Source organism: Chiloscyllium punctatum, chromosome 33 (assembly GCF_047496795.1).
Source record: "Chiloscyllium punctatum isolate Juve2018m chromosome 33, sChiPun1.3, whole genome shotgun sequence".
NCBI lineage: Eukaryota > Metazoa > Chordata > Chondrichthyes > Orectolobiformes > Hemiscylliidae > Chiloscyllium > Chiloscyllium punctatum.
This window is the reverse complement of record NC_092771.1, coordinates 6,366,594-6,392,924: the sequence shown is the minus strand read 5'-3', so window position 1 is coordinate 6,392,924 and position 26,331 is coordinate 6,366,594. Positions and strand designations below refer to the sequence as shown.

The following is a 26,331-nucleotide window of genomic DNA, read 5'->3' as shown; positions in this document are numbered from 1 at the left end:
CACTCCGTAACATTCAATGGGATTGTCATCCCTGAATCCCCTACTATAAACATCCCCAGGACCAAATACTATTGCCCTGATCTAGACCAAACACCTCAACCCTTTCCTTACTCTGAATGACTCCCCATTTCCCTCATTTGGATCTGCCTCTGCGTGACTCAGTTCTCAGAAAACCTAGCCCATTTGTACTGTAAGCAGTAAAATCTGAATATTGGACCATGCTGGAAATACTCAGAAGATCAGACAGCAGCGATGGAGAGAGAACGAGTTAATGTTTCAAGTCAATTACCTTATCAGAATTGTAAGATGTTAGAGATGTAATCAAAGTGTTCATTATACTAGCAAATCATTTACACTTCAAGGAGAAAAAAACTTTTTCCTTAAACATTTCTCAATTTAGGAGGGGATTTCTTGACATTTTTACGCAATGAAGCAAATCATTTTAGCACAAAAGACCTGATAAAGATGGCAGAGAATGCTGCTGCTGGGATGGCCTATCTGGAAAGCAAGCGTTGCATCCACAGGTGAGTTCAGAAAAGTATTTAAAAACAGCTCTGACTATATGGTGGCATGGACTCATAGAATGGGTTTATTGGTAATTTGATCGTTGGTATCTATCATTCTGTTTATTCCTTTATCAGACTTTAAAGATATTGACCTGATAGAGAAGGCTGATAGGTAGAGAGTGAATTCAGCTGGATTCACTAGTACCTTCCCCGTAATGATTGTTCTCCATCGAAGAGATTTGACATTCAAATGACGACTAGTTGTCCAATTACTGTAAACTTAACAGTCAACACCAGCCCTGCTCTTTTGTGTGACTGCAGCCTGAAAGTAACAGTGGAAATTTAGGCAAAATCTCAATCCGTTTTCCTACTCCCAGAATAGTGGGAGTCAATATTAGTTTATACAGCCACTTTCTGTTGACGACCTAACTGAGGATTGTTCACAGGTCTCATCTCTATGTTAGGAAAAGGATATAGAGGCACAAGAAAAGGACAATTACTTCGATTGGTGGAATTTATTAAACTTCAGAATCTTGGCTGACACTTCTGGGCAGTGCTTATGAAATGCAACACTTGGAAATGCCTTTTTTTAGATGAGACATTAAATCTAGGCCCTGCTGTGCTCTGACAGGTGAATATAGAAGATCTCACAGCATTATTCTGAAGCAGGACAAGGGATTTCTCCCTACTGTCCTCCCTCAAACTGATACTACACAAACAGTCATGGTCCTTTAATTAACAGGTGTTTGTGTGACCTTTCTGTGCACAAACACAAACAAATGTTGATTTGGATTATATTACAGAGATCTAGCAGCCAGGAACTGCCTGGTTTCAGAGAAAAATGTTCTGAAAATCAGTGATTTTGGGATGTCTCGTGAAGAAGAAGATGGAGTATATTCCTCAACAGGAGGAATGAAGCAAATTCCAATCAAGTGGACGGCACCTGAGGCACTCAATTACGGTACATCCTGGGTTTTACAATTCAGCAAAACCAGGGTTAATTTATTTTAATGAGGGTGAGAATGATTGTGTGAACTAAGGTATGTTAGTCTGACACCACAAAAAGTGTTCAAAAACTAACCAACCATGCAATCTGGAAAAATAATAGCAGAGTGGTAATGTAATTGGACCAACCCTGGATAATATTCTAGGGACATGGGTTCAAATCCCACCATGGCATGTTACAACACAAATACATTGACCTGGACCTAATATACCGGCCACTGCAGTGGACAGCTGGAACAGACAACCAGAAGCGGCAGAGACAAACCACTATAAATGCTGGAGGAAACATCACTTGAACCAAGACATTCTGACCCATTGATATAAATTCCATTTAAATATTGTGGTTCTGTTCGCCGAGCTGGAAATTTGTGTTGCAGACGTTTCGTCCCCTGTCTCGGTGACATTTTTAGTGCTTGGGAGCCTCCTGTGATGTTTCCTCCAGCATTTATAGTGGTTTGTCTCTGCCGCTTCTGGTTGTCTGTTCCAGCTGTCCACTGCAGTGGCCGGTATATTAGGTCCAGGTCGATGTATTTGTTGATAGAATCTGTGGATGAGTGCCGTGTCTCACTCCAATTTGTGTGTGTGTGTGTGTGTGTGTGTGTGTGTGTGTGCGCGCATGCGTGCCCAAAACAAGGAGGTGAAATCTTACAGTTAGAGCAATCAAGTGGGGTAATATTGGGAAGTCTGTCTTCTCACAAAGGGAAGTGGATTGAAATCTAAAATCTCTATCTCCGCAAAAAAAACTCTGGAGGCAAGTGCAATTGAAAATTTAAAAACTAAGATTGATGGATTAGCTGAGGAGATTTTGTCAAGATTAGAGTGGTGCTGGAAAAGCACAGCAGGTTAGGCAGTATCGAGGAGCAAGAAAATTGACATTTCAGGCAGGAGCCCTTCATTCCTGATGAAGGGCTCCTACCCAAAACGTCGATTTTCCTGCTCCTTGGATGCTGCCTGACCTGCTGTGCTTTTCCAGCACCACTCTAATCTTGACTCTGATCTCCAGCATCTGCAATCCTCACTTTCGCCTGAGGAGATTTAGTGTTAACTGAACCAGGATTGATGGAATTAAGATGCAGATTTCACATGGCTTAATAGAGCAGAGAACAGGTTTGAGGGGTACGAGGACCTTCTAATATTCCTCGATCAATCAACATTTGAAAAGCAAAGGAGATTCTATATTTGAAACTTTGAGCCTAACTGAAGACAGATCATGACTGTAACAGGCCTGCTGTTCTGATACAGATTGTGCACTATGTAAATCTCTGCCCTTGTTCATTTACCACAGGTCGGTTCACAACTGAGAGTGACATCTGGAGTTATGGGGTACTGCTATGGGAGACATTTAGTCTGGGTTCAACACCATACCCAACCATGACAAATCAACAAACTCGAGAGGAGGTTGAACAAGGTGAAAATCAATGCAAAATAATATTAAAGCAATAAGAATATATAAAAATACACTGGACACAATAAATAAGTCTTTTCCATTTAAACAAACAAAAAAAATAGCCTGACTCCCTGGACACTTCCTCCTTTCTGCTGTTTTGGACAATGTAGTGGCAAATTTACTCTGTATCTAATCTCATGTTGTACATGTCCTGAGAGTGTTTGTTCAAGATACTGGAAAGGCCAAAATGAGAATTGTTCCATTTTCCTGTGTTATTGGTGAGGAATGCCGTCTCCTAGTCTGAGAATTGGACGATGTCTGTGAGGGGAATGAGCTTACCAGGTTTGCAGACTCCAGAAATAGCTCCTATAGGACACATGGAAAAACATTATTGGGAGATGGGGTAGTTGACTACTGATTCACTAATAGATTTATTCCTTGTCCCTAGGCTATCGACTCGGTGCCCCTGATTCTTGCCCAGATGAGATTTACAGTATAATGTGTCGCTGCTGGCAGTATGATCCGAAGAAGCGCCCAAATTTCAGCACCATTCACCAGGAGCTTGTGACTCTCAGGAAAAAATGGAAGTGAAACTGGAAACAATTGCTTTTGTAAATCATGTTCTGACTCCCATCACTGTTAACAGAGATAGGGAGTAACACCATATATTTAAGCTATTACCTGAGAGATGGCTAGCCTTTTTAGCTATGTTCATATCCAAAGAATGAATTAACAAAATATTTCCACCATCCAAACACCAAAACCACCAGGTAAGCAGCATCAACATCTCACAGGAGATTAATAGAGACTAATGATCCCTTTATGCTAACCCAAAACTTTGCTTCTGATGAAATGCCAATGACAGGCATGATATTTTCCCAATCTTCCATCCCTAGTAGGAACTGGAATGAAGCCACCCACACAACTCAAAGTGCCCTTAACAGACAAGGGGAATTAAAAAAAACGTAATTCATAGGGTGTGAGCTTCACTGGCTGGGTCAGCAATTAATGTCCATTCCTAATTGCCCATGGAGGAGGTGGTGCTAGTGGTGAGCTGTCTTCTTGAACCACTGCAGCCCAATTGGTTTAGGTAGCCAGGTGATACTGCTCGGGGGGAGGGAGTTCCAGGACTTTGACTCAGTGACACTGAAGAAACGGCAATATATATCCAAGGATGGTGAATGGCTTGGAGGGGAATTCCTCGATTCAGTTACCAGTTAGCACTGTATGACATTGTCTCACAGGGTGGAAATTATTAATGATATCAAACGAAATCTCTCCACCAATGTTTCTGTTCCCCAGCATGTAGTTTTTACCACAAGAAGGCAATTGGATATAACTTTTAAAAGGATTTACTGTTGTTTTGGAATAATTTTGAATATTTTGGTAATTTTCTTCCCATTGCTTACACATACAGATTTTATTCCATTGGCCCATGCAAAATAAAATCATAGAATTGTTAGAACACTGAGGAGGGTGTTCAGCCTATCATGTCTCGGCTGGCTCTCCAAATGAGCATCACACTAAATGCCATTCTTCTGCTTTCCTGTTAATCCTGCAATCTCATCCAACCCACTTTTTCTACTCCCGACTGGGAGATGTAAGCAATGATCCCAATCTGTTACCTCATCCTGATTGGTCACAGGACTTTGCACTTTAAGGCTACTCAACTGTAATGGTATACCAGTCATTCACCCCACTCTGTCGCCACTTAAGAGTGTACCGCCCCAGTCAAACTTCCCACTTGCCACTGTCCTTGGAGTAGGTCGCGCCCGGGCGCTTCCGACCAGAAGTGAGAGCCCCTCCGGGCTCGCCTCCCCACCTCACCGGGTAAGCGAAAAAAACAATGAGTAGTGGTATTTCACCGGCGGCTGAAGCCTCCCACTTATTCTCCACCTCTCATGTCTCTTCACAGTGCCAGATTACAGTCAAGCTCAGCAGGGTCTTCTCTCCCTGCTAATTCTGCCAAGCCTGTCCCCTTGGCTGTGGTTTTGCAAGATAGTAGGTAGGGACAGTGGAAATCTCATTCATCCATTCATGCGCGTCACTAATTAGATGATGATGCATTTAGCTAATATCTCTCTCACCATCTGAATGGATTGTGTCCATTTCAAGTTCTTTCTCATCGCTCGTTGATGTAAAATACACCCCTATCTAGCTAACCACAGCCAGATGATGTTAAGGGAACGGGAATATTCACTGTCAAGCAGAGACCAAGCGAGGATTCAGCTAGGATTATTCAACTGACAAATTACCTCTCTAGCTGGCAAGTGCAGTTTTAATTTTATTCACTCTAACTACTCTCCACCTTTACTGTGAGCTAAAAAACAAAAACCTTTATTACCAAAATTATTTTAAAATTTAAAATTCTGAAATAAGTTAAAATTCTACCTAAAATTAACATTACTAAAACAATCGATTTAAAAATTAATTAAATAATGTCCAAAATAGAGATGCTAAAAGAGTCCATTATGAATCCATAAAAATTCTTAACAACTCGAGGGTCAGGGATATAACCAGATTTGTGATGTGTTGAGCAAATATCTTAGGCTTTTTGATCCTGAAATCCTTCATCAGGTCACTATTCTTGTTGAACCATTTACCTCGGGGACCCCATCACGAATCCATAAAAAGAAATATTGGTTCCTTTAATAGAATCCATGATTTCTTTCTCTAAATGTTTACATTTCTCCACCTTCTCCTCCCAAGCCTGCTCTGGCGAATTTTCTTGGTTTTCTGTCCAAATTGTGACATCCACAGCAATAGTACGACTGTCTTTCTTAAATATAATGTGTGATCCAGAGCTTTCCTGTATTGTCCTTTATACAAGGTTCAATATATGTGGTCCATCCTTTAGTTTTAACGTATTTAATTAGTTCCTCAGCAATCCTATTGTATCTTTTAATGCGCATATTTTTCGCATACAGGCACCAGCCCGATATGTGGGCGACTGTCTCGATGGCATTGTTGCACCTCCTACAATTCTTGGTGTTAAAGGGCGTTCCGTATGATAACGATGATCTAGTTGGGTACAAATTTGTTTGTAAGAGGATTGTATTTATTACTTTTGATGTTTTCATATAATGCATCTTATTTAACCAATTATTAGAGATTTGATCATTTTTAAAATAATGAATGCCTGCCGTCTGGCTAGGCAGAGCCATCCATTTTTGCAATTCCACATTTCTCCATTTTGAATAATTTTTACAGCAATACTCTTCAATCCCCTCAATATCCTCATTCTCACCATCATTCACTCTTCCTTCTAATTGGCTATTACAGAATGGATTCCAAATTTCTTTCAAAATTTTCAAATTGCTCATTCCTTGTTAAACTGGAAAAGTTTGTCATTGCTAAACCTGACTGCAAACAATTCTAATGTCCATGCTAACTGATGTTGAATTATTTGGAATTAATTACAGTAGTGCCTCGATTTATGAATTTAATCCATTCTGGGACCCGGTTCGCGAACTGAATCAATTTTTCCCATTGTTCAGATAGCGTTCATAGCGCACGCGCCAAAGGCTAACTGAATGAGATCACGCGGGGCCTGAGAGCTTTTGCGTTCAACAAGCACATAGGAAAGCAAAACAATGAAACCACGTCGTCGCACACGGGCTTTTTGCGCTCATACCTTCGCTCGTACCTTGAATTTTGTATGTATGTTGAAGCAAAATTTTATGTACAATCCTGTTCATAAACCAATTTGTTTGTGAACGGGGTCATTCGTATGTCGAGTCGCTACTGTATTTCCTTTGTTCAAACTGCAACCTTCAGGGATGTTCAAAATATGGCCCCAGACCTAGCAAACCCTAGCAAACCAGTTCAGGCAGCTTTGTTACATTTGTGCTTAGGTTGCTTGAACTATTTAGATTTTAAAGTGCTGAAGATTATAAAAGATCTGTTTTTAATTCCATTCCATTTTTCAATATAAGATCAGAACACAGGTCTGTTTGCATGTGTTGAAATTTTATGGGAACATGACTGAAACTTGGTGGCCTCCTAATAATTTTTGTTCTTTCATGGAATGTGACTTTGCACTTTGCTGGCTAGGCCAGCTTTTATTACTCATTAGAAGGTGGTGGTGAGCTACCTTGGAACTGCTGCAGTCATGTGGTCTCTGGCATGCTTTATGGCAATTTGGGATATGGTGATAGAAACTTCAAATCCACTGCCATTTGCATTCCACTGTGAAAATGCACCACAGAAATATCTACCAAGTAATGCTGTGTAATAAAGCTTAAGTTGGACTATAAATTATTTAGCTTTTACATGGAAATGGTTTATTGTAGTGTAGAGTGAAATAAACTGCAATGGTCTAATTAGTTATTTTGTTCTCTAAGTTGATATCTAATGCTTTTGAGAACTGAGATATGAGTTATTAATCTCTACTTCAGATCAGTTATACTGACAAAATGGAGTGGATTGAGAGTCTCCACTTCAGTGATCAGATATACTTCAGGGAGACCATTCAGCCCATCTATCAGAGAGGTGCTACATTTCTGCATCAGGTTCAACTCTTTGTTCAAGAAGCTCTAGAACATCTATCATGACCTAACAAACAGGCCTTTCATGAAGGCTAAAATCACCTCCAATAAACTCATCATTATTTGTAATAAGTGGCTGGATGTAAATTGTTGCTTTGTTTCACTATAATCCAAAAACCAATTTACTGTCTGTGAGGTGCTTTAGTAAAATTTCTCCTTTGAATCCTCCCACTTCCTCCAGACCAAAGGAGTAGCCATGGGCACACGTATGGGTCCCAGCTATGCCTGTCTCTTTGTTGGCTATGTAGAGCAGTTGATCTTCCGTAATTACACCAGCACCACTCCCCACCTCTTCCTCCACTACATTGATGAATGCATTGGCGCCACCTCGTGCTCCCGGGAGGAGGTTGAGCAATTCATCAACTTCACCAACACATTCCACCCTGACCTTAAATTTACCTGGACCATCTCTGACATCTCCCTCCCCTTCCTGGACCTCTCCATCTCCACTAATGACGACCGACTTGACACTGACATTTTTTACAAACCCACCGACTCCCATAACTACCTGGATTACACCTCTTCCCACTCTACCTCTTGCAAAAATGCCATCCCGTATTCCCATTTCCTCTGCCAGATCTGCTCCCAGGAGGACCAGTTCCACCACAGAACACACCAGATGGCCTCCTTCTTTAGAGACCACAATTTCCCTTCTCACGTGGTTAAAGATGCCCTCCAAAGCATCTCGTCTACATCCTGCACCTCCGCCCTCAGACCCTACCCCTCCAACCGTAACAAGGACAGAACACCCCTGGTGCTCACCTTCCACCCTACAAACCTTCGCATAAACCAAATCATCTGCTGACATTTCCGCCACCTCCAAACAGACCCCACTACCAGGGGTATATTTCCCTCCCCACCCCTTTCCGCCTTCCGCAAAGACTGTTCCCTCCGCAACTACCTCGTCATGTCCATGCCCCCAGACAACCCACCCTCCAATCCTGGCACTTTCCCCTGCCACCGCAGGAACTGTAAAACCTGCGCCCACACCACCTCCCTCACCTCCATCCAAGGCCCTAAAGGAGCCTTCCACATCCATCAAAGTTTTACTTGCACATCCACTAATATAATTTATTGTATCCGTTGCTCCCGATGCGGTCTCCTCTACATTGGGGAGACTGGGCGCCTCCTAGCAGAGCGCTTTAGGGAACATCTCCGGGACATCCGCACCAATCAACCACACCGCCCCGTGGCCCAACATTTCAACTCTCCCTCCCACTCTGCGAAGGACATGGAGGTCCTGGGCCTCCTTCACCGCCGCTTCCTCACCACCAGACGCCTGGAGGAAGAACGCCTCATCTTCTGCCTCAGAACCCTTCAACCCCAAGGCATCAATGTGGACTTCAACAGTTTCCTCATTTCCCCTTTCCCCACCTCACCCTAGTTCTAAACTTCCAGCTCAGTAACTGTCCCCATGACTTGTCCGGACTTCTCCTACCTGCCTATCTTCTTTTCCACCTATCCATTCCACCCTCTCCTCCTTGACCTATCACCCTTCATCCCCTCCCCCACTCACCCCTTGTACTCTATGCTACTTTCTCCCCACCCCCACCCTCCTCGAGCTTATCTCTCCACGCTTCAAGCTCACTGCCTTTATTCCTGATGAAGGGCTTTTGCCCGAAACGTCGATTTCGAAGCTACTTGGATGCTGCCTGAACTGCTGTGCTCTTCCAGCACCACTAATCCAGAATGTGAGGTGCTTCAGACAGTGCACATGACAAGTTAATGTGGCAATGAAGCAATGTAGATTTTACACTTGATAACTACCAGAGTGTAAAGTAAGTATCAAAAAAAAAATCCTAGGTAATGCTAAAGTGAAGCACAACAAGATATTTCCCAAGAGATTCTTTTGCTGTTTGTCAAATTGGTTGTGATACCAATTTGATGCTATTTACAACCTAGATTTGCAGGAACAAAACAAGAAGCAAACCATTTAGTTCACCTGAGGAGTTTTGAATGACTGAATGATGCTCCATGCATCTACAACATATTTTTTTAAAATCTCATGTCTATATCCACGTTTTCATTTTTCCTTCTAAATTCTTATGTTCACACTGATAATGGAAAACATCTATGTAAACTGTCAGATTGTAACTGTCCTCCATCGGTGAGAGGGTATTGCAGAGTCATCACAATCTGACAAACCTGCAGTTACCCTCCTAAACATGCTCATAAGACTTTATGATAGAAAGATAAAAATGACTTTAAAACTGTGATTGAATTAGATAGACTCACTTTGATCTCGATATCCTGGAACTGCTATACTAAAAGACAGCACTTGGACATGTGTGCATTGGTATGGGAAATTAACTAGTACATGTGTGTTAACCCAATTCTCAGTCATTTACAAACAACTTCCAAGAGTTTGTCTGCAAATCAACAGTCATAGCATACAGGCCTATTGTTGTCAGCACACTCCTGTACTGCAGTGAGACCTGGACTGTGCATTAACAATACATTAGAGAGTGAAAAAAAATTCCCTCAGCCACATTTCTGCTGGATCCTCCAGATTCAATCTGAGCACTATTGAACAAACGCGAGTGTCCTACTTGAAGTCAGCTCTCTCAGTACTCAAGCAAAACTCCTGAAAAATTAACTTGACAATGTATCCAAATAACTGAAAGGTATCTCCCCTGCTCGGTCCTATTTTTTCAACTCCCCTCTAGTTAACCTTCCAGGGAAGAACAAGAGGAAATGTTTAAAGAAGGCACTACAGTTATCTTTGAAAGTGTGGCAGCATTTCCCTAATGGCTAAGAGGAGCTTCTTCCCAATTTAACTCAGGAAAAGCTAGAGCTTCAAACTGTGTTACACTTTGAGTCCAAACACCTTCATGAAGAAGCAGAATGGCAGTAGAGAAGAAAGGGAAATGAAGCAAATCTTGCACACTCCTTTTTAGATCAAGGTCCTCATAGGATTTTCTGCCCCAAAGATCTTCAGGTTGAGGATGGGTCTGGTCAATCACACAAAGACCCATTGCAGAATCTCATGAGTCGTAGAGATGTGTAGCATGGAAAGGGACCCTTCAGTCCAACTCGTCCATGGCAACTAGATATTCTAAATTAATCTAATCGCATTTGCTCAATATCCCTCTTAAACCCTTCCTATTCATGTACCCATCCAGATGCCTTTTAAATGGTGTCATTGTACCAGCCTCTGGCACTTCCTGTCTGTGTGAAAAAGTTGCCCTTAGGTCTCTTTTAAATCTTTCCCCTCTCATCTTAAACCTATGCTCTCTAGTTTTGGACTCCCTTACCCTGGAGAAAACACCTTGACTATTCACCCTGTCCATGCCCCTCATGATTTTATAAACTCCTCAGCCTCCCCCTATAGCTCAAACCTAGACTGAGGGACAACTACTGATTAACTCTATCCTACATAATGGGCATTAGTCAAAGGTAAAAATCACACAACAGCAGGTTATAGTCCAACAGTTTAATTGGAAGCACTAGCTTTCGGAGTGCTGTTCCTACAGCAGGAGTGTGACAACGACGTGACGAAGGAGCAGTGCTATGAAAGCTAGTGCTTCCAATTAAACCTGTTGGACTATAACCTGGTATTGTGTGATTTTTTGAACTTTGTACACCCCCGTCCACCCCCGGCATCTTCAAATCATGACAGGCATTAACCAAGGTTCAGTGGGTAAGATTCCTGCTCCTCAGTTCGGACTGATCGTAGGTCAGAAACAAGGACAGAAAATATTCCCGATGAGGTTACGAAGGGGGTGTTGTACTGTTAGAAAGTGCCGTCTTTTCGCTGAGACACTGAATTGAGACTCCAATTGCTTGTGATAGTCCACGGCACTGTTATCAATGCTGAGTTCTTCTTGTGGCCTGCCCGTAATTATCTCCCAGGAAACTATATTAAAAGAATTACCTGGTCATCTTTCGTTTGATTGTTGTGAAATTCGCTGTACTTAGATCGGCCATTTCATTTGCTATGATAATTACATAATCGAGAAAAAAAAACTTCTATTAGCAGTCTTATCCTTCGAGATAGCCCGGGATGGTGCGCGGCGTTAGGTAAATGCAAGTCCTGTCAGTTAAAGAGCATCCCCTTCAAACCGACAGGGGCGCGAGGCTGGGTTCTTAGTGCGCAGTCTCGGTGCCGGCCCCCCACAGAAGTCACGTCGCTGAGGTGACGGGGGCGTCCGTGTCTCCAGGCCTCGAGACCGCGTCTGTCCTCAGCCCGGGCGCGGTGACACAGGGAGAAGCCTGGTGACCTGGCCTCGAGCTGTAGGGGAGCCTCTGGGGCTTGCGGGGGGAGGGGGAGACCATGTTGTTGCTAGGCTGGGCGCTGGTATGCGGCCGTTGAGACTGGGCCCGCGGGGTGGAGGCGGCGGCGGGAGTGCGGGAAGCCGGGACACCCGCAGGATGAAGCTCAAGAAGCAGGTGACGGTGTGCGGCGGCGCCATTTTCTGCGTGGCCGTTTTCTCGCTTTACCTGATGCTGGACCGCGTACAGCACGAACCGGAGCGGCGGCAGAGCGGAGTCAGCTTCCCCAGGGTAAGAACGACCTTTCTTCCAACCCCCCCTCCCTCCAGGGGGAGGGAGGAGACTTCCCACCCCAGAAAGAGTAGGAGAGGGCGACCTGTGATGGGGATGTTGGAGGCGGGAGGGAGTGGAGGGAAACCCTCAGGGGAAGGAGAGGATGAAGACACCCCCCACCCCCCAAAGAAGACAGGGAGCAGCGGAGCAGGAGTGGGAAAGGTGACAAGACCCCGGGAGAAGAGACGAGGGTCTCAGGATGAGGGAAAGATTGTTCCTGGAGCTGTGAGCCAGAATGTGAGTGAGATTCTTCCCCCCCCCCCCCCCCCCCTCCATGCGGTGTGGTAAAGAAATCAGACCACCTTCAGCGGGGAGGATGTGAAAAAAGGAGATGCTTAAGAGAGTTACGGAGTTTGGAAGAGGGATGTCACAGAGAAAGGAGCGAGGGAGATCTAGGCTGGATGGGAGTGGAGATATAGGGATGAATATAAGGACATGAATTGAATTGAATTTATTGTTACGTGTACCGAGGCACAATGAAAAGCTCTGTCTTGCGAGCAATACAGGTAGATCACAGAGTTAAGTAGCGTAGATAGTAAATAATAGGTAAACAGCGGCAAAAACAATAACACAGGTACAGGCAAATGTTAAGAGTTTATGAGTCCATTCTGTATTCTTACAACATTAGGGTAGAAACTGTTACAAAACCGGCTGGTATGTGTGTTCAGGCTTCTGTACCTTCTCTCCTGAGAAACCAGCATGACTGCAGTGTGGTGAGGTAGCAAGGAGACTTGGGGAAAAATGGGACATGGAGATCTAAGACTCAGTCACAGTATCCCGGGATGTATTTGGGAGCAGGACTGGCTCAGCATTAGGAAGGTTTTCAGCAGCAGTTTGCAGTAAGTCTCCATGGAGACCAGTGTTGAATAACGTAATTAAAGTGTTTTTTTTACATGTTTTTAATATTAATCAACTGCTTAAATATGTCAACAATATTTTGTATAGCAACCTGTTGTGATTAGCATTGCTCTGCCTAAAAGGCACTCGGACACAGGTTCAATAGTACAAAAGGTTTGGATTAATAGTTGACATGGAAAACTTTCTCTGGCAATGGGAAAAGGCCAAGTGGAATTTTTGGCTCTGAGCTGGCAGGACCTGGTGGACTGAAGTAGTTCCTGTGCTGTATCATTCTTGCAATGCAATATTTGGTATGTTTATAGTGCAAAGCCTTTCTTATTGAGAGAGTAAACAGATGAAGTTTGTAAATATTGTTATCTGATTAGTGCATCACCAGTAGCAATTTCTTACCTTTTAAACCAAAATTGCAAATGCTGTAAGACAGCTCATTTCACCAGGAGTGTAAAACAATTCTGAACTCTAATTAAAACTTGAGGAAAGCAAAGGAATGATGGCATACGCAGCACTCATTGCAGTATTCCTCAGATAAAGGAAAATATTTCTTCTTTCCCCATTTATTTTCTCTTTGTGTTTTGCCTTTCCCTGAAGTTTAGAATGAGATAATACACCTAATAAAACTGTCCAAGTGCTGATTCTCTTGTGACTCTTTGAGCCTTGTGGGCATTGTGTCTGGACCCAGCTTGCTGTAGAGTATTGGGCTGCTTTTACTTGTTGACTTAGGTGTGTTATGTATACATATCTGCCATGGCATCTGACAAGATCACATAAGATTTGAAATGTGTGCGACTCAGTGCTTCATTATGTGGGCCATTTATCCTTGAACCTTAGCAACACAGTAGCAAAGGTGCACTGTATTAACAAAACAGTTGGTCCTTTGCTAATGTAATGACACAAACAGTAGCACTTCAATAAATCTGCTAGTACAGGATGTCCTTAAATAAAAATGGTGTTCTTTAACAGTTGTAAAAACACTCTTGCCTTCAGTATTTCTAATATAGATTTGTGCACCCATTATCACACTGTGTAATAGTGCATGATGAGCCTCAAGTTTCCAACTGTCACCAATTCTCAAACAATTTTCACCCACCTTCCACCCTCCTATACTTTGTCTATGTGAACACTGTGTGATCTGACAGTAAGTTTCAACAGACTGAGTAGGAGGTATTACGACTTGGGAGTTACTGCGTAACTAATTTTCCCTAATGTGCGCTGAGGCTAGTTTTCATATCAGATTGATGCATCACAATCCAGGAATTGAGTTGTGTTCCAGCCTGTATTGTTTGTGCTGCACCAAGCATGACTTTACAAATCAGGTGTTGATGCTGATGTCCATTATTATATTCCAGGTTCAGCATTTTGTTGTCCTGGTGTTCACCCTAATGAATTTACTGTACTGGCTTTGTGTAATTAAATGTTTGTTTGAGAGTCTGAGTAATCACACTGTTGATTTTTTTTAACGTAGCAAATTGCTGTGGATAATGTATAGGAAAGGGAAGAGATTAGTTAATGTAGCTGTCCCTCATGCTGTCTGTTAAATGGACCAAAATTATTCACAAATTGAAACTTGTCAGTCAGCTGGAACACATCTTCATCTGTGTAGACCTCTCTCAAAGTTCTGTGATCTGTATTGTCTGTCCTTCCTTTGGAACACCTACTTCTAATTTTCCTCTCCAGGGAAGTATGTCTGACCTTTTGTTTGTATTCGTAGCTAACAGATTCAGTGTTCTTCAAAGTACTGCCCACTTACGGAATCAGAATGATACAGCACAGGAGGCCCTTTTGTGCCTAAAAGCGCTGTGCAATTAGCTGAGTTGATGAGCCAATGCCCATAGTGCAAAGGGTAATTAAAAGTAGATGTTCAGAATAGCTGTATGCCAATGGGAGGGTTGTAGCAAGATGAAGCATTTTAGCCACAGTGGGTGAGTGAGCTAATATGAAATGCAAAAATGTTTGGAGCATAGCAGGTCTGAGGGAGGGATTGGAAGAAGGTACTGATCATGGTGTAGGTTACTCTGTGCTGTCGTTATTGAGGTTCAGTTAGCATTCCCGTAATACAAGCTGTCCCACCAGTGCAGAAATCGATGAATAACAACCATGCAGCCAAGGTGTTCTGTATTAGCAGGCTTCTGTGATTAAAACCATATCTTTGTCTTCTGCATTTTGAACTGTAGATGTTTTCAGTGCTAATTGTGGCCTATTGCCAAGTGTCAGCCAATGACACTTTACTCTTTTTTTTAAGACCTTGAAATTGTCAGGGTGCTGACATGGTTTACATGGACATGAGTGATTACACTGCGTTCAGCTGTCAGTGTGACTAATTCTAAAATCTGTTAACAGCAAATCAATTAAGTGTCAGATCTTTTGAAATAAATTTGTGTAGTCACATTGAATAAATTTTCATTTTAAGGTGGATGGTTTATTGCAAAAACTGCCTAGACATAGATGTTTCTCCAGGTCAAAAAAAATGTGTATGTGGTAATTTTGGACCTTTGGTGAATTCTAAAAGTGATGGAGGATGGGAGAAGAATATTACGCTTAAAATTTTAAAATAAATCAACTAAACAGTTCCTGCATTGAATCATTTTTGGTGAAGTACTGAATAGGAGAGGATATTAGATGAAGTTGAGGATGGTGATATGTTGTAACATGGTATATTTTGATGAAGTAGACAAATGACATTTTAAGGCAACAGAGTTTAATTGATGTAAAGTGTGGCGGGTCATTTGGAGTTTAGTTACCTCTGGTGAAATAAACGGTAGGTTGGGAAAAGCTTGTGAATTTCAGGTACTAGCTGGGACCTACTGCACATGAAGTGTATAGGTAGAATGCTTGGAAATTTAATTGAGTATCTTGTCTGATTTTTAGACGTGCCGTATTAGATTTCTGCTGTGAACTGACAGTTGTATAGAGTTCTGCCACAGAATATTCTCTCCAGTATTATATCTTGGATCCATAGACTTTGCAGTTAAGTATATTCAAGACCAAGATTTTAAATCACTAAATTAGGGATCATGGGATAAAGCAGGAAAGTGGAGTTGAGGATTTTCAGGTTGGTGATTATCTCATTGAAGGTGGGATATACTTGATGGGCTGAGTTGCTTATTTCTCCAACATCTTATACCTCAGGGGCCTGAGTCCAATGACTATTGTTGGAACATTTTGGGTAGTTGTCCAATAGGTTTTCTTTTCAACCATTCTAAATGGTACCAAGCTGGGACAGTAAAATAGATGTCAAATCCCCTGAGTAATCTTTTCTTGACTTTATTTTTGGTTTCCAATGCAGAGTCAAATTTCAGTGCTGCAGAATCGCATTGAGCAGTTGGAGCAGCTTTTGGAAGAAAATCACCAGATAATCAGTCACATTAAGGACTCTGTGCTGGAGCTGACAGAAAATGCTGGTGGTTTCGCTGGCCTGCTTGCTTACCAAGGAAATGGCTCCTGGTCTTTTCCTGGAGGCAATCACCCAACCTTTCTTACTGTGTTGCCACAGGATTGTCAGTTTGCTCTTGGGAATAAAGGACAACAAACAGACCTGCAGGTAGGGAAACATGATAAAGCATTGGGGCAACATATTTCTTTTGGATTGTATTTACTAATCTGCATGGATCAATGACATTGTCTTAATTAAACCCCTTCTGACATGATGCGATTCCTATTGTGACAAAAGAAAGAATCATCTTAATGTAAGACTGACAGCTTTCACCATGACTGTAATTTTTCATCCAGGTGTCATAATCCTTTAAGATTTCCTCCACTTCACCACCCCTTTACCACCACTACCCAACCCCACTTAGGCCTTCCCTGAGGTTTGATTAATGCTACATGCCGTGCAGTTTTCTGGTTCGGGCACCCCCAGTCCCTGGCAACCAGCCACTCTGCAGCAGATGAAATGGTGAATGTCAGTTTTGTGAAAATGCAAGAAATCATGTTGCAGGCAAAGTTTTGGGTGGAAGCCTTAAATGCCAGCTGGGTGAAATTGGTTGCGATTTAATTTATTGAACGTCATGGATTCAAAGCCCACTCTAGGACTTGGACCCAATCAAGACTGGCATTCCACTGTAATACTAAGGTGATGTTCCACTTTTGGAGATGATGTTTTTCATTTAGGTCCTGTCTACCTCTTAAGTTGTGCATTAAAGCTCCAATAAAAATGTTTGAAGAGTGTGGTTATGTTCTCCTAATTAACATTCTCTAACTGATTAGTAGTGCTCTTTGTGGAACCCTCCTTGTTGTAATATGGCTGCGAAATTTATTTACGTAAGTGGTTAAAGTTCTGGTTGTAAAGCACATTGAGAACATGACAAATTATATATTAATAAAAGTTTGTTCTTAGAAATACTCCCAATATCTTGTATATGCAGAGGGCCTGAAGATGTGTGAAGGAGATAATTGGATCAATAAAATAGCTGTCCTGTTCCAAGCTGCATCAGTGAGAAGCAGCAATGTCATGGCAACACCATCACCTTGAAACTCAGTTCCCAGTCCTGCACCATGCTGATCTGCACTTCACCATTCATTATTCACTGCATCAATACTTGGAAATTCATTCCTAATATCACTGCAGCAGCTCCATACCTCAGGGCTTTGGGAAGTTCAGGAAGACAGCTTGTCACCACTCCTACTGCCTTTCTCCAATAAAAGTAGCCTCACCAGTATCTCTCAACATCCACCACAAATCTATTTACAAAACTAAATATAATAGCTGGGATTTGTCGGGATGAACTGTTAGTTCATTCTTTCTGATGAAGACTGCTTTCCTGGTGCACATGTATTTTGTGATAATGTGAATGCATATAATGTGTTATCAATTACATTGAACGTCATCTGAGTAACCTGCTCTCTTGGTCAGGTACTTGGGTATATAGGCACTAATGCAGATTAAAGGAACCTTGATAACCCAGCACTCGGAAGCAACCTTTCGTGGTTGGTTTGTAACCAGATACCTGATTCAAATGATGTAATCTCTATATGACTTGCTCTTCAGATCTGTAATGTTTCGTCTGGTTACTGTTCTTGTGAAATCTGGGTTTGTGGTTTGAAGTTCCGCATAGTACAGCGTATCCATTTACTGAAGTATTGTTCACTTTATATTTCTGTCAGTAGTAATTTTAAAATAAATAAGGTTAAGTGCAGAATATCTAAAATAAAAGGTGTCAATCCTGTATATTCCGAATTTGCCCTTCAGTGTGTAACCAGTTCTGCTGAGGTTGTGCAATTGTCTTTTACCAATATGAGTTGCTTTAATTTTGTTTTAATTTCTAGAATGTGAAATGTGTTCATTAATGACAAGCTCAAGATAAGACTAATAATCCAGAGTACTGTGAATGTGTCCTTGGGGAGGTGAAATCTGCAAAACTGCTCAACCTTTTTCATTTTAAGTTGTCATTAGTGCTGCCTTCTGGGTACAGCTTTTATTTGGAGTTATCTCTGTGTATGTTTGAAATATGCCTTCTAAATAAACACAATTAAAGCCAACCTTGCAGTGTTCAAAGGACATATAATCATACTGATAATTGGGGTTGATGTGTTCACTCAATAACTGGATCCTGCTGGAACTCATGACTTGAAGCTAGAGAAAATGATGCAGTGCAGAGTTCTGCAGTCGACTGTTTCTAAGTTTGGTAGTAGCCCAAACTTGCCTCCCATTTTTTTTAAAGATCCTTAGCAGATTCTTGCTGTTTTACTCTGACAGATGCTGGATGTGTACTCACTTTTGAAGTTTGATAATGTGGATGGTGGTGCTTGGAAGCAGGGCTTTGAGATCACGTACGATGCGCACGAATGGGATAATGACCCATTACAGGTTTATGTTGTCCCCCATTCTCACAACGATCCTGGTGAGTGGAACACTGCAAACTCATGTCATTGTTGCGGGGGAGGGTGGGTTGGGGTTGGGGTTGGGGTGGGAATAGACTTCAAGACTGAACAGGTTTTGTGGCAAACTGACTGTGGCTTTGCTTTGTAATGTAGTTGTTGGTATTATATGAATAAAACTACTGGAACCTGGCTAATTCTTTCTATTATCTTTTAAGTTTGACTTGTGACCTATATGTTTTGCAGTCAGTTGGCCTGTGTATCTGCAACTTACGATTGATCTTAGTTCTGTTGTTCTGTTATACTGCTGGTAATACAAGCCTTTACCTACTACATTCACAGCAACTAGTTGCTGGGGAGACCTGTTTCTTTTTGACCTTTTCCTGCATCAAAGTTCCTGGATCCAAATCCCATTTCAGGATCTCTGCACAATCTCTGCAGTCAGTCCAATGCCATGTGAGGGTGTGCTGCGCTGCTGGTCTTTTAGCTAAGAAATTAAACTGAGGGTGTCTCTGCCTCTTCTGGTTAGAGTGGGTGTCAGATGTTTCATTTTTATGTATGGAAGGGCTAAAGCAACCAGTTCTGATACCTGGGCTGTTACAGATTACCTTATCATTCATCTATTTGTAGTTTACAGGATTTTGTTTGCAAGTGGGTTGCTGTGTGCTATGTTATAGCAACATTGTTGCACTCCGAAGTAGCACTGCATGTAAAATACTCGGGATTATTATGAATGGTTTGAAAAAGCAACAAGAACCTGATAGTCAAAACTCTTATTTCTGTATAGGCTGGATAAAAACATTTGACAAATATTACCAGGACCAGACACAGCATATTCTGAATAACATGCTGCTGAAACTACAGGAGGACCCAAAGCGCCGTTTCATCTGGGCAGAAATCTCATTCTTCTCCAAATGGTGGGACAACATAGACACTCAGAAAAGGGCTGCTGTCCGCAGGTACAATCTGGCATTTGGCTATGCTTAAATTAATTCTTTTAGATGAAGGCACTGATCTGCTTGCAAGGGTTCCACAGGCCTGAGTGCCCCCTCCCAGAGTGTACCTAGACAAACAATCATCAGGCAGGCTCTTGATTTACAGAAGCATCGTAGATCACCTGGCTCCTGCCCCAGCAGAGGTCGCTGGAGGCTGATGCAAATTTTTGCATTCTTTTCCTCATCTCATCTCCTGGGTGCTGGGGCCAATTGTAATCAGAATTAATTCAATAGAAGCGTTATTAGTCTGTTACCTTGCTGAAGTGAAATGGGTATTGATGGTGTTTAATCTCAGCAGCAAGCTTCTGAGAATTAATTCACTTGTATTGGGCAGTTTTTGAGTAATAACTTGAGTTTAATATATGCTGCTCACTAGACGGACATTTATTTGAATATGTGTTATTTGGTTTGGTCACCAGATTGGCAGCTAATGGTCAGTTGGAGTTTGTGACAGGTGGTTGGGTCATGACAGATGAAGCCAATGCGCACTACTTTGCAATGATTGACCAGCTAATCGAAGGACATCAGTGGATGGAGAAAAACATTGGTACGAGTCCATGCTGATGAGTTGTGCAGTTGACATAACAGTACTTTTATGGACTTGAGACGTTTTGGTGTGAACTTTGCACATGTTATGGGGTGTTAATCCTGAAGTGTTTCCCATTGTCACCACTGATCTTTACATGGTAAAGTATTGTCTATACAGCCAATAGAACTCACTGCACAGTCCCATCAAACAGTGAGTGGGCAGGAATAATGTGGGGTTAGATCCAGAAACCTCCCTCTACACTGTCCCTATTAAGTACTCCTAGAAAACATATGGCTTGGGGTTCAGTACAAAGTTAAAGCTTCCTCTACAGCACCCTCCATAAACACTGCTGGAACAGTTACAGCACAAGTTAAATATGTAGAAAATAGGGGCAAGAGTAGGCCATTTGGCCATTGAGCCTGCTCCACTGTAGAATATGATCATGGCTGATCCTTTCCATGCTGTGCTCTGTACTCTTCCCCATCTCCCCGAAGCATTTAGTTTCTACCAATCTGTCCATATCTTCCTTAAATGTATTCAGTGACTTGGTCTCCACCATCTTATTGGTGTTGCAAATTTCACAGGCTCACAAAACTGAAGAAATTTTTCAGTTCTAAATGGTCTACTCTGCATCCAGAGACAGTGTTCTTTCGGCTAGGATCCTAATCCTAACAAGTGTGTCTGGCCCTGTCAGAATTTTATATGATTCAATGGAATCCTATCTCCTTATGAACTCCAAAGGAAACAAATATAGTCAATCCAATCTCTCCTCATTCAACAAATCTGCAATCCTAGAAATTTGTCTGGTGAATCTTTGATGTACTCCATCAATGGAGAGCATATGTTTCCTTGAGTAAGGAGACCAAACCGCTGTACAGTACTCCCAGATTTGGTTTCAACAAGGCCCTGTACAGCCCAGAGATTACCTTTGCTTGTGTACTCAAATTCTCTTGCAGTGAAGACCAACAGACTATTTGCCATGTTGACTCTTGCTATGAGTCAATTCTTGCATTCAGTGATTGGTGTATAAGGATCCCAGGTCTTTTTATACATAAACATTTCTCAATCTATCACCATTAAGTGTATTCTGCCTTTTGTTTTGCCTATAACTGCATGATATATTTGTCATATATTTGCCCACTCACTCCGCGTGTCTAAATTATCTTGAATCACCTTTTTGTTAGCATGTTCATCCTAATCAGATGATCCTACACTTTGTATTTACAGGCGTGATTCCCAAATCTGGCTGGGCGATTGATCCTTTTGGACACAGCTCAACCATGTCTTATCTGCTCAAGCGAGCGAACCTAACCAGTATGCTGATCCAACGAGTACATTACTCCATCAAAAAACACTTTTCAGCCACCAAAAATTTGGAATTCATGTGGAGGCAGACTTGGGGTAGGTGAAAGCAGCGTTGTAAGGAAGTCCTGTGAATGATAACTTGAAATAACCCCCCACAACTGGAAACACACACAGGGGCCAGAGCTTCTGAGAAAGGGGCTATCTCTTTCATTTGCCCCTATGTACTTCCAACAATCTTTACTTTATCTCTACAAAGTTGCACAGTTTGTGGGAGCTGGAGCCATCCTGTTAATGTTTTTTTTAAATGTTACATTTTAAAAATCAATTTCTGTATAAAGTGAGCATTTTGGTTTGTTCTCCACATCTTGTTTCAGACACTGACTCAAGCACAGATATCTTCTGTCATCTAATGCCATTCTACAGTTATGATGTCCCTCATACTTGTGGACCTGATCCTAAAGTCTGCTGCCAGTTTGACTTCAGGCGCCTCCCTGGAGGGCGAATCAGCTGTCCGTGGAAAATCCCACCGAAACCAATAACCAGTATCAATGTAGCAGAGAGGTACGTACTAACCAAATGGACAACTGTTCTGATCTGTCTTTCTCTTCTTCTCTTTTGCTCTCTCTTGTTACTCTAGGATAAAGCTTTAATTTTATCTTTTGAGGGAAATGCTTAATCTTCATCCGAGCTAGTCAGCATTAACTGGTATGTGTATTTTCGCCATTACTTGACTTGGACACCAAATCGTAGCTATAAACACCAGTCTATCCATTTTCACGAGGCTATAATTGGAGTTTGATGGACTGAATGGTTGTTTGGTCAGTTTTGTGCAGTCATCACGAGAGCACTGCTTTCTTTTTCAAAATTTAATTTGTTTGAAAATATCCACATCTTCTGTTGAATTTCCATGCTGTTGGTTCATACCCTACTGTTGTCGGAAGTTCTTCATGTGATCAACTTGTGAAACAGGTAATTTGGAGGCAGGAAAGGATGATATTGGACGTGAAATTGCCTGCAATAATTGAAGAGCCAGTTGGATGTTGTGATGGACTGCCTGAATTCTTGATGGATGCGCTAAAATAGTTGGCTTAGGGTGTCTTTCTTGTGCAGTTTTCCTATTTGCCACCGTTGATTAAAAACCTGAAGTAGAATTGCAATTTGGTTATTGATGATTCTTGATTTAAATCCACCAACTTTTTTTTTAATACCAGTTGTAGAATTCCTCTACAAAAAGTGATGAAAAAATTCAGCAGGTATGGTAGCATCTACAGAGAAGAAAATGTTTTAAGTCCAGTGACCTTTCATCAGAACTGAATATCTGAAAAAGATTGTTTTTATACTGATGATGGGGGGGGGGGGGTTGTGCCAGTGAATAGATTATGTGGAGATGGGGCCCAGAGACAGGTAAAAACAAAAGGTAACATTACTAATGAGCTGGATTCTGCTATCTAGTTCAGATCAGCTAATTCCATGTAGAAACATCAGATCTGGAACCTTTCTGCCCCAGGTAACACTTACTCATTGTGGTCTTGTATTTTTCTCCTTTTTTGGTTGGCTGATGTACTGGGTGTTAAGCAATCTCGCCATGGCTGCACGAGTTGTTCAGTTCAACCATGTCCAGGCATGCTGTCGCGACTCTTTTTATATATAGGCAGTTGAAGGTTTAGACATAGTATTAAAAAAATGGCCTGAACATAGCAGATTATGGGGCAATATGATTGAAGTGCTTTTAAAAGAAAGTGGGGTCCGATAGATAGCAAACTATTATTAGTGATTGAGGGTTCTGGGATAAGGGAGCACTGGAAATAGGAAGATGCGCTTGAAGTTTCTTGAGTTACAAACCTGTGAAATTCAGTTGGTGATTCAGGCAAAAATCAATCTTGAAGATGGTATTGGTTAGGTGGATGAAAGAAAATAGATTGTGTAAAGAATGTATTGAAATATGATTTATAGCAATGTTCCCACGAGAAGGGTAAAGGTTGACATGGCTGGTTGAGTTAAATGGCAAATTCTGTATTGCACCTTCTCTGCATTTAAGTGAAAATAAATTTGTTAGAGGGCATACATAATTAGAACAAGTTGTGCAAGTATTATTTAGTTGCTGTTTTAATGTCCTGGATTTTATCTGTATCTGGTTCCATTTTCAGATACTGTCACCTTGGAAATAATCTGTCTAAATTTGTCCAACTTTGATGACTTGCTGTTGATGCTGGTCACACTATAGCACCTCCACTAGTGAGAAATATTTACCACGTGACATTTATATATGTAGTAACAATGAACTGGGCAATTTATAATGGGAAAGGTTGAAAGAAGTCTGTGCAGATGTATTTATAACGTCTCATTTTGATTTGTTTAACAAGGTTGCTTACTCCTCATTTTCATATCCCAACTCTTATTAGCATGGTGCTGCTTTCTGGAGGTAATTTTACTTTCCTATGAGGAAATGCTCAGTGAATTGACAGTATAATTTTCTTATTACTGATAAGAAAGCATGCCATCTCTTGTTCTAGTCTTCCTTCCACATGTGTTTGTTGCATCCTCAGTGCAGATTCTTATCTCCCACTTATTAGGGCAAATTTGCTTTTGGATCAATACCGGAAAAAGTCCAAGTTGTTCAAGAGCAAAGTGGTCCTGATTCCAGTTGGAGATGACTTTCGTTATGACAATGCTCTGGAGTGGGACCAGCAATTCCAGAATTATGCAAAACTTTTTGACTACATGAACTCTCACCCTGAGCTTCATGTGCAAGTAAGTGTCTGTGTCAAGGGAGAAATATAGCTGTCTGGATCTGTTTGCTGAACTGGGAATTTGTGTTGCAGACGTTTCGTCCCCTGTCTAGGTGACATCCTCGCTGCTTGGGAGCCTTCTGTGATGCGCTTCTGTGATCTTTCCTCCGGCATTTGTAGTGGTTTGAATCTGTCGCTTCCGGTTGTCAGTTCCAGCTGTCCGCTGCAGTGGTTGGTATATTGGGTCCAGGTCAATATGTTTGTTGATAGAATCTGTGGATGAGTGCCATGCCTCTAGGAATTCCCTGGCTGTTCTCTGTTTGGCTTGTCCTATAATAGTAGTGTTTTCCCAGTCGAATTCATGTTGCTTGTCATCTGCTAAGGATAGCTGAACACCAACTAGCCACGAAACGACATGACCAGCTATCCTTAGTAGCCACACACACAGATGACAAGCAACATGAGTTCGACTGGGACAACACTACTATAATAGGACAAGCCAAATAGAGAACAGCCAGGGAATTCCTAGAGGCTCAGCGAACAGAACCACAACCACGAGCACCCGAGCTACAAATTTTCTCACAGACTTTGAATAGCTGTCTGGATTCCAGCAGTTTACCAGTTGTACAGAGCAGGCAGATCTCTGCTTTGATGAGCCGTCTACTGAGCTATCTAGCTCACCAGGCAGGGCAACCGAGAGGAAACAGTTGATTATAGCAACTTAGGCAAGGAGAGGCTCTGAGGTTTCTGGGCAAACCTGGAAGCTTGAGCAAATTTGGCTTAGCTATGATGTCTTCCAAATTTGAATATCAGATTCTCACGCAAGTGAAGTTTGCTGGGAAATGTGTTGAAAGTGTATCTGTGATAAAATGCGCCTAAGTTGATAGATGCAAATGTCTTGGGGGTTGGGAATTTTTAGAGAAACTGTGTCTCCAATATGTAGCTGTCTGTCTTTGCTTTGTTCTGAATGTCCATTTATTTACCAGGTGCAGTTTGGAACGCTATCTGAGTACTTTGATGCTGTCTATAAAAAATACGGTGTTAGCCCAGGTAGCAAGCCTCCATCCTACCCTATCCTCAGTGGAGACTTCTTCACCTATGCTGACCGTGAGGACCATTATTGGAGTGGCTATTTTACCTCCCGACCCTTCTATAAGAATCTAGACAGAGTCCTGGAATCGCACCTCAGGTAAGGGGTCATGTTTGTAAGCAGTTGTATTTAAAGTTCTTCTTTTCTAATGTGGTAGAAAAGAGTAAAAAGAATGTTAAAATATATTACTAATTAATAATTGAGTCTTGGAGGGAGAGACAAGAATCTAAGAGGACAGAGATGGGTGGACGTGGAGTGATAGATAGTGTTAGTGAAATACGGAGAATAAGGTAGGTTTTGCTAAACAAACAATAGGAATTTGGGCTCTGAACTTTAGGAACTACATCAACTCATTGAAAGGATGCAGGGAAGCTTTATCGGTGGGAGATTTTAGTTCAGAAGAAGGTATGGAAACTTGGGCTCTTTTCTATAGAACAAAAGGAGATGCTTTTTTAAAAAAAATGCAGAATAACTTTCAAAGAAGAAAATGGATAAATATATTACAAAGGGTGATGTTTAAGCTAAATGGGGTGAGTATAAGGGATTGGGATTAAGCTCTGAACTGGTTGAATTGCATTGAGCTGAATGACTTCCTTCTATAAAATTCTGTGTCAGTAAATGTGCACTGGCATTTTTATTAAATAATTTGTGAGCCTTAAGTAAAAAGCCTTTAATTTTATTCCAGAGCAGCTGAGATCCTCTACAGCTTGGCCTTAAATCACGCTCGACGCTTTGGTGCAGACAGTAAATACCCAATTTCTGATTATAGCTCACTAACAGAAGCTCGCCGGAACATAGGCTTGTTCCAGCACCATGATGCCATTACTGGCACTTCAAAAGAAGTGGTGGTTGTTGACTATGGGATCCGGTACGTGTCACTGTACACATGTGAAATGAAATAAACTTCCATTTTATGTTTGCCAAATAATTATCTTTTAGTATAACTTTAACTTAACCAAGAAATCCATATAAACTAGGTCACTGCTTGTCTAGTATGGAGTGAGCAAGACATAGGTTTGCA

At 41.7% G+C, this 26,331-nt stretch overlaps 2 protein-coding genes across 6 annotated transcripts in view; both read left to right on the top strand.

The window, feature by feature from the left end:
- Positions 1 to 7,223, top strand: part of fes (FES proto-oncogene, tyrosine kinase) — a 57,863-nt gene extending 50,640 nt beyond the window's left edge. For all 4 annotated transcript variants that reach the window (XM_072552851.1, XM_072552850.1, XM_072552852.1 and 1 more), the window contains exons 16-19: positions 401 to 524; positions 1,310 to 1,467; positions 2,797 to 2,919; positions 3,347 to 7,223. In XM_072552851.1, the coding sequence (XP_072408952.1) occupies positions 401 to 524; positions 1,310 to 1,467; positions 2,797 to 2,919; positions 3,347 to 3,489 (548 nt within the window). In that variant the 3' untranslated portion in view covers positions 3,490 to 7,223. The remainder of the gene's footprint in view (positions 1 to 400; positions 525 to 1,309; positions 1,468 to 2,796; positions 2,920 to 3,346) is intronic.
- Positions 7,224 to 11,553: 4,330 nt separating this feature from the next.
- Positions 11,554 to 26,331, top strand: part of man2a2 (mannosidase, alpha, class 2A, member 2) — a 35,466-nt gene continuing 20,688 nt past the window's right edge. The window contains exons 1-10 of one of the 2 annotated variants that reach the window (XM_072552849.1): positions 11,554 to 11,948; positions 16,132 to 16,386; positions 18,541 to 18,685; positions 19,450 to 19,621; positions 20,077 to 20,204; positions 21,414 to 21,587; positions 21,866 to 22,052; positions 24,065 to 24,242; positions 25,207 to 25,409; positions 25,996 to 26,178. In XM_072552849.1, the coding sequence (XP_072408950.1) occupies positions 11,745 to 11,948; positions 16,132 to 16,386; positions 18,541 to 18,685; positions 19,450 to 19,621; positions 20,077 to 20,204; positions 21,414 to 21,587; positions 21,866 to 22,052; positions 24,065 to 24,242; positions 25,207 to 25,409; positions 25,996 to 26,178 (1,829 nt within the window). In that variant the 5' untranslated portion in view covers positions 11,554 to 11,744. The remainder of the gene's footprint in view (positions 11,949 to 16,131; positions 16,387 to 18,540; positions 18,686 to 19,449; positions 19,622 to 20,076; positions 20,205 to 21,413; positions 21,588 to 21,865; positions 22,053 to 24,064; positions 24,243 to 25,206; positions 25,410 to 25,995; positions 26,179 to 26,331) is intronic. The other variant, XM_072552848.1, reaches the window with a different exon arrangement.